Source organism: Sinocyclocheilus grahami, unplaced genomic scaffold (assembly GCF_001515645.1).
Source record: "Sinocyclocheilus grahami isolate Dianchi unplaced genomic scaffold, SAMN03320097.WGS_v1.1 scaffold85.1, whole genome shotgun sequence".
Lineage (NCBI taxonomy): Eukaryota > Metazoa > Chordata > Actinopteri > Cypriniformes > Cyprinidae > Sinocyclocheilus > Sinocyclocheilus grahami.
In genome coordinates this window covers 1,512,131-1,520,309 of record NW_015505264.1, presented here as the reverse complement: position 1 = coordinate 1,520,309, position 8,179 = coordinate 1,512,131, and the positions used below count along the sequence as shown (strand labels likewise).

The window sequence follows — 8,179 nt, the reverse complement described above, 5'->3', positions numbered from 1 at the left end:
TTGTTTTAATTGGGCCAAAAATAGTTTTCTTTTTTTTTTTTTTTTTTCTTTTTTTTTTTTTTCTATTTTGTTTTTATAATTTTCATTTTAGTATGCATGTATATATGTATAACATCCACATACATTGTCTGATTTTGATCAAACTTCAGTGGTTTGTTCAATGAATGATGCTGATCGCATAGATGTGACTATTAGAAGTCAAAGTTATAGCTCCACCAACTGGCAGCAGGAAGTGTGTCATATATATATGTGTATGTATAGACAATTCTGTAGCCATGTGAATCTTCTGATGGTGGTGTTTGTGTTTTTCAGAGCTGGATATCTTTGGCATTGTCCTCTTCTCTGTGCTGACTTTAATGGCCACGGTGTCCATGCTGGTTTTCATCGAAGAATGCATCTACATCTATAAGAAAGTACCTCCAAATAAGAAAAGTGTAATCATCTGGGTAACCGGAGCAGCACCGGTGAGTTCTGTCAGTCAAACATTTGTCCTTTTTATCTGCTCTATTATTCATCATGTTATCATTTAAGTTCCCTCCCTGCCTTCAGGTATTTTACAATCTATTATTTAAAAAAGTTAAGTACTTTTAATAATTCATCACTCCTAATTAGAACTGACATGTCAGATATGAGCTTTATCTGTATCCCACCCAGACGGAAACTGAGGCAATGGTACGGTTAGTCATTTCTAGTGCATTACTGCCTGGATGAGTGATTATGAGTCTCAAGTTCATCTTCTTCTGAGGCATTATCTTTATCTTTTTCAGGTCATTGCTACCATGTCTTGTTTGGGCATGTGGGTTCCAAGGGCCACAATGTTCACTGATATGACATCAGCCACGTGAGTTCACTCTTAACACTACTTTTCCAGAGTGTGGAATGGAATGCATGGAAAAATGAAGTATAAATTATGTATTAAATGTAATTCAGTAGCAGTCAAACATTTTCACTCTTCAAAAATTACTTTCTGTCTCAGATATTTTCCAGTGTACAGAACTTTGAAAGAAATTGTGGGTGTGTGTGCAACTGTGACACAAATTAACACATTTCTGACTTAATTGGCAGATACTTTGCAATTGTGGTCTTCAAATTCCTGATTCTCATGATTGAAGAGGTCGGAGGAGACAATGCGTTTCTCAGGCGCTCCGAGAACAAGTCATTTAAGATCAACACGGGACCTTGCTGCTGCTGCTGTCCGTGTCTGCCAAACGTCCCCATCACACGGTAAGCAAACCTTAAAGTGTGCTTGTCACATGCCGTCAGAGCCAAGAAGATTTGACTTCTGCAGAAATCACTGCCATAAATGCTAGCCTGTTGTGGGTTGTTGCTATGAAGCTCAAACAATCAAAATAGCCAACCCTCTAGTATCTACCAGGGGACCAGGGGCCTCAGCAGATATCCAAGGAGGACAATAGGCCTTAGTCAGAGTAGTGCCATATTTAATTTTTTTCACAGGAATGATGGATAAAATATGGTGCATTCAGTGGATTGTACTGTTGTTTAACAACATACCCGATTCTTCAGCTGATGAAGGAAAACTTTCAATGCACAAAAACCCCATAGAGAGGTATGAAAGTTATGAGTCCTCACTGCCTTATTTTTCCATCTTAAATTCATTATATATTCAGTTATGAAACAAATACAATTTCAGCTGTAAAGCAGCTCTAAAAAGGCAGTAGTGTAAATATTAAACTCGGTTTAGTTAAAAAATAATGCAAAGTTCCTCAAATTATGAAACAAGCTTAGTTCAGTCAGAAGCAGCTCTATAGAAGAGCAATGTTGCCATTATTCAGCTCAAGTCAGTTCAAAGTTCAAAGGTTCCAAGATTCCATCAGGTGACATTGATGGAGAACAAATAAAAAAACCTTGGGAGAAGCCAGGTTTAGTCGGGCCAGTTTGCCTCTGACCAAATGAACATCCTGAACAGCAGCCTGTGTAGAAATAAACAAATCGCTCTTATTAACTAAATTGCACCTGCATATTACTAATAAACATTCTGAAACTGACATCTTTGCCATTAATGGCCCATATCTTTGACTGGATGTCGACAGGATGAGTGCACCTCTGGCAATTCAACTCTTCTGCAAACACGAGTTCTTTTTAATGCTTAGTGCGTTACCTAAAATGGACACCTCAGGGCCATTGCACCCTTTGCTATCTGGAAGAAAGGAGCAGATTGTGTCTCCTTGGAAGCATTAGCTTTATATCAGTGTTATGTAAGACTTTCATTATCAAACTCCACACAAACTGTTGAATGTGATACCTGTGTGTGGGCTCATGTGGAAAAACGAAACCAAAATAGTTGAATTTTCTTCAATTATTGTGATTTTCTTTTTCAGACGATCTCTGTTCATGCTGAAACTGGGGTCCTACCAGTTTGCGCTGTTAAAATTGGTCTTAACCATTCTTTCTATTGTCCTCTGGTCGAATGGCAACTTCAGAGTGGCTGATGTAAGTATAGACTGTGCAAATATTTTAATACCCAATTTTATTGAGAAAGACAAGAGTGCAGAATGTCTCTTTCTCTGGTCTTTAGGTTTCAGCCAATGGAGCATCCATATGGATAAACTCCTTTATAGGCGTTCTCACCATTATCGCCCTTTGGCCTGTTGCGATCATGTTCATGCATGTGCGAGAGGCATTGCTCACCCTTAAAATGGTCCCTAAATATGCCATGTATCAGGTTTGTGTGGTTTTTGTACTTATTACTTGCAGTTTTAGAGCATACTTGGTGTTTAGTATTGCTGGAATGAGAGTTACCAGTGATTCAACCGCTGTATCTGCCCGTAGTTGGTGCTGATTCTCAGCCAGCTGCAAACTGCTATCATCAACATACTGGCAATGAATGGGACTATTGCCTGTGCGCCACCCTACACATCCCAGTTCCGTGGAAACTGTGAGTATCATCATGTGGCAGAATGTAACATAACAAATCCTGTTAAATTATCATAGAGCACAGGACTTAAAGGGATAGTTCATCTGAAAATTAAAGTTCTGTCATTATTGTTATCCCTGTACAAGTTTCTACTTTCTTTTGTGAAATACAAAAAGTGAAGTTTAGCAGAATGAGCTGCTGTCTTCCATATAATGAAAGTGGATGGGGACTATCAGTTGTCACCCTTTAAAAAGCAGCATAAAAGTAATCATTTTGTGTTACACCAAACTGTTCTACTGAAGAAAGAAAGTCATACAGTTTTTAAAAGACATGAGGCAACAATATTTCATTTTTGGGGTGAACTGTCCCTTTAAATCTTGCATAATTTCCCTACACCCACTTAAGTAGTCTGTCAGACTTTAATGGTTCCTTAAAACGCCCTCAATTTCTTTTCACAGTAATGAGCCAGCAGCTATTGATCGTGGAGATGTTCATCATCACGCTAGTGACCCGTGTTTTATATAGACGTCAGTATGACCCCATACCAGATCTGGATGATAGTGTTGAGGAGACTAAGACTGTCCTCACCTCAAAGAGAGCCGTAGATATTGCCTGAGAAGAACAGACTGTTGCGTGTGATTGAGATTTTGTTGTATTTTTGCGGCTGGTTTGTTGAAACTGAACAAATGATGGTCATTAACTTTGTATATTCTATATGTATGTACATGCTAGTATCTAAAAATTCCACTGTAGAGTCAACCATGGCTTTGAGGGCCCTGATATTGGTGTTTACACTTTGTATTGGGTGCGTCAATCTGGGGAATCAGGACTACAAGGCTTTAGTTGATCTTGTGAGTCATGGTGCACATTCCTGATGAAGTGAGATAAAGTCATTTCTGTGGCTTGATGGTAGGCTGCATAAAAGACTTTTGGAATTGTATTAAGGTCAGGATACATTATGTTGCTAAATTGAATGCTGATATATTACCCTTTGTACTGTCAAATCTGTCACTTCCTTCTGCTGAATACAGATTTTTCCAGTAATCATGTCATTTGTTTGATGTTGTTATTGATGTTATAACTATTAAAATAGGTAATTGAAATAAAGGTGAAATAAAGTAAAATGTAAATATTGGATGAAAAAAACCCCAGAAATGCTAAATAAAAAAACTGAAGTAATACAATTGATAAAACAAACAAAAAAACAATAAAGTTTATTAAATAGTGATTAAAAATGCTTTGTGACAATAATAAAAATAAAATTAACTAAACAAACTAAACTTAATGTAACTGAAAATATTATAATTAAAGCTAACTCAAAATATTAATTACAGCTGTAAAATATATAAATGATAGGCCTACTAAAACAACACTTGTTATCTGCACACAGCTGAGAAGCAACACAATAAATGTATTTGCAAACTGGCTTTTTTTCATGTTCAACTTTTCAGTTGGTCAGACTGAGAGACCACCTAAACCATTCTAGATCACCTAAGACCACCAGACCACCTTAGGCTGGTTTAGTATTTTTTTTTCAGCAAGGTAATTTTCCACTTTCCATAAAATGGAGGTTTTTATGGACAAGCAACTGTGTCGCGTGGGTCTCCGAATGAATAATAAACGTGTAGCATTAAACGTTGGTTTTGCAGGAAGTTATACACAAAATGTAAATAGCATAAAAAAACATTACAAAAAGGACCGCTATTCTGCAACCTAACTTCCCAAAGAGGCGTTTCATTCAGGTAACTGGATGGACCAATTACAAAGCACTGACTTTTTTTCCGTGTTCTTCTCAGCCAATCACAACGCTCGCTGTTTAAATCAAGGTCGGTTGTGTGTTCGCTCTTGTGTACGTGCTGTTTAGCGCAACAGTGGCTGTGCGTGTAACGTTACACACGTATAATACAGACAGTGTTCCGTTTCTAAAATATTATGTAAAAATAATATGAAACTGAGGTGAATTTTCGGATACGGATGTTGCCGTGCGCTCTACTCTTTGGACGATCCCTGCCATGATCTCAATATAAGGATATTTTTTTTTCTTAACCAGCCTGGCCTCAACCGGTTCACAATGAGGCTGTACGCATTTCTTCTGAAGGACCATTTACCAAAGATAGAATATTATTCCAGGTTTTCACCATCGCCCCTGTCAATAAAACAGTTTCTGGAATTCGGTAAGTGAGCGCATCCATCAGTGAAGACTAACTGACAGCGGCACTTGTTACTTTGATGCAGCATGATTATGTCGATTGTCTCATAAAATAAATATGTTTAATAACCCCTCATTGCTTTAGTGTATGTTTAGTGTTCAGACTGTAAATGCGACAAATCTGGTAAACGAGAACTTTGTTCATTTTCGGAACAAAACATTCACTGGACGTTTCTGTCTTATATTTTTGAGGAAATTGGTTGTTTTTATGACTATACGAGATATGCCACCTAATGTTTTCCAAAGTTAACTTTTAAAGATTTTTTTTTATAAATAATTATACACATTAGAATCATTGATGGCGTGTATGTCTATAAATATTTTGCCCACTGTATGTCCTTCAAACATTTATGGTCATTTATCGTGTTACTTGTTGATGTCATACACTCGTTTGCATATGAACCATCTCATATTATAATACTATTAAATGTAACGGTTACACTTTACTTGAATGGGTGTGCATAAGACTGATATGACACCTTCATAATCATGACATGACACCTACATAATCTTCATACAATATGAAGGTTTTTTATGCATGTTTATAACAACTGTCATTAAGTGTCATTCGCTCAGTTCTGTAATTTTTAATGCAAAGATGACATTGTTTGAGATGTCTTTGTTATGGGCTATGGTTAGGGGTAAGAGTAGGGGTAGGGTTAGGTCAAATAATGTAATATTTGCATTAAAAATGACATAACTGAGCGAATGACACTTAATGACAGTTGTCATAAACATGCATAAAACCTCCTTCATATTCATGACATGTGTCATGTCATGATTATGAAGGTGTCATATCAGTCTTATGCACACCCCTTCAAGTAAAGTGTTACCAATGTAACTATAATAATATGAATCTAAAATAACTGCAAGTTAATCTAACTGTACTCCCTCGAAGTACTTTAATAAGAGGGAGAGGCTCTTGATGTAAATACAATATGAAGTGTGTGATACGAACACTATGTAGACTACACCTAGGTGACGTCAAACACAACAGCTAGTCACAATAAATTGTTTTTTAAATAGATAGTTCACCCTAAAATGAAACTTTCTGCCGTTAAATCACCCGTTGTGCTAAACCATATCACTGTGGAGCAAGAAAAGTTTCCTTAATTTAAACGTTTGGGAATGGTCTATCGAACAAAAACACTTAATAGCACAGAAAGGACTGTTATAATGACATGAGTCAGAAGAAAGGCTTATGCAACAAGGCTAATTATGATATTAGTTACAATCTTAAATAAATTATAGGGATAGTTAATCCAGCTGAAAACATTGGTGTGCGTGCTCTGTAGTCCTAAAGTAAGTGAATCTTTGCCACATAATTTAAGTACATTTTTATTTTTTTATCACTTTTCCGAATACACAAGAGTGTATTCAAAGCAGCTTTTCATAAATTCATGATGTTAATGTTTATAATATATTACAATTTTCATGGCTTATAGTTGTGTTTACCTGGTTAGAGGTAGCCCGATAATATACAGTAGTTTACATTTTGAGAAGATACACACAGTCAAGCAGTTTAGATTGGCTATGTAGAATATAATAGTTTAAATAAGTTTTTTTTGTTTTGTGTTCGGCCGTTGTTCAGTGCTTTGCAGGTGTCTCAGGTATGAATGATAAAGCATTTTTCTGCATTTTCCCATCTGTAAACACTAACAGCCCTTCGTATTTTCCCAGTTGTTTATGTCTGGTTGCTGAATTTTCAGGTAGGGATAATGCGTGTGAGAAGACGTCTTACATGTTCCTGCGGAAGGAGCTGCCGGTGCGTCTGGCTAACACTATGAGAGAGGTCAATCTGCTGCCTGACAAGCTCCTCAGTCAACCTTCAGTCAAACTGGTGCAGAAATGGTTAGTATAAATGAGTTTAAAATGGAGGACCTCAGATGAACGTTCACTGAAGCCTGAATCGTGACAAATCTCTCCACAGGTACATGCAAAGTTTTTTTGAACTTCTAGAGTTCGAGAACAGGAAGCCAGAAGACCCACATGCCCTGAATGAGTGAGTAGGACTTTTTTTATTAGTTTTTTTTTTTTTATTTCAAGGGGAAACATTTTTTATGGTTTTATTTTTAGCTAACGATAACCCTGATTCACATTCACCTTGAAGTGCACAGCGCATGCAGATGACATATTTACATATCATAGTTAAAACTGCAGATTTTGTAATAGTTTGTCCTGTGATTTAGATTTTTACTCACTAGCAGTAAACTACATTTACATCAAAATCTCACCTAAAACGATGGCCAGCATCTGCGTGGCCTTCCTCTCCTTCTGCTGTGACAGTCTTCCTCTCGCTCTCTCCTTCGCCGCCGCTCCTTTCTCTCGGTCTGTGTTTCTGTCCCTCCATCCGTGGCGTGTGTGTGTGTTCTCCAGCGGCGCGGGACAGGGAGCCACCGACACCGACACCGACAGGGAGATTTTAGCACGACCGGACGACTGCTGCTGCGGAGGCTGATCTCTGTCCGGACTCAGAAAACACACGGGCTCCACATCCAGAGGATGAACCACGGCCTCCTTCACCAGCGTCTGTCTGCAGCGTTTTACCACTTTCTTGCGTTGTGGAGCAGGCTTCACTATTAAAGTGCACAACTTCACATCTTCAGGATGAGTGCATTTATTCTGACAAACAAGAAGGAGGAGAAACTATTAAAAGCATGAAAGCATATGAAATATATTGATTCATAAACGATTCATTCGACTCTTAATTGTAATGTAGAAACATGCATTTTCTGTAAAGTTGGTTTGAAACTATTGTGAAAAGTGTTATACGAATAAACATGAAATAAATCGAATTCAGCCAATTCTCTAAACAGATGTAAAATAATGCCCTACCATAATAATAATAATTATCATCAATATTATTATAACAAATAAAGCCTTTTACAGAGTGGTGAATTAAAAACAAAAAACTGAGGTCAGTAAGAATGTTTCTGAAACAGTCTCTTCTGCTCTCCAAGGCTGCCTTTATTTGATCAAAAATTACAGTAAAATTTGTGAAATATTATTATAATCTAAAATAGCTGTTTTCTATGTGAATATCTGTTAAACTGTAATGTATTTCTGTGATGCGCAGCTGTATTTTCAGCATCATT

At 37.1% G+C, this 8,179-nt stretch overlaps 2 protein-coding genes across 3 annotated transcripts in view; both read left to right on the top strand.

Moving 5' to 3' along the window:
• Positions 1-3,919, top strand: part of slc51a (solute carrier family 51 member A) — an 8,739-nt gene extending 4,820 nt beyond the window's left edge. For both annotated transcript variants that reach the window (XM_016274197.1, XM_016274196.1), the window contains exons 2-8: positions 313-464; positions 768-841; positions 1,066-1,224; positions 2,340-2,451; positions 2,537-2,683; positions 2,791-2,896; positions 3,334-3,919. In XM_016274197.1, coding sequence (XP_016129683.1) covers positions 313-464; positions 768-841; positions 1,066-1,224; positions 2,340-2,451; positions 2,537-2,683; positions 2,791-2,896; positions 3,334-3,491 — 908 coding nt within the window. In that variant the 3' untranslated portion in view covers positions 3,492-3,919. The remainder of the gene's footprint in view (positions 1-312; positions 465-767; positions 842-1,065; positions 1,225-2,339; positions 2,452-2,536; positions 2,684-2,790; positions 2,897-3,333) is intronic.
• Positions 3,920-4,713: 794 nt separating this feature from the next.
• LOC107586717 (pyruvate dehydrogenase (acetyl-transferring) kinase isozyme 3, mitochondrial-like) overlaps positions 4,714-8,179 on the top strand; it is an 11,986-nt gene continuing 8,520 nt past the window's right edge. The window contains exons 1-3 of the mRNA XM_016274195.1: positions 4,714-5,049; positions 6,794-6,935; positions 7,015-7,086. Of these exons, the coding sequence (XP_016129681.1) occupies positions 4,947-5,049; positions 6,794-6,935; positions 7,015-7,086 (317 nt within the window). The 5' untranslated portion in view covers positions 4,714-4,946. The remainder of the gene's footprint in view (positions 5,050-6,793; positions 6,936-7,014; positions 7,087-8,179) is intronic.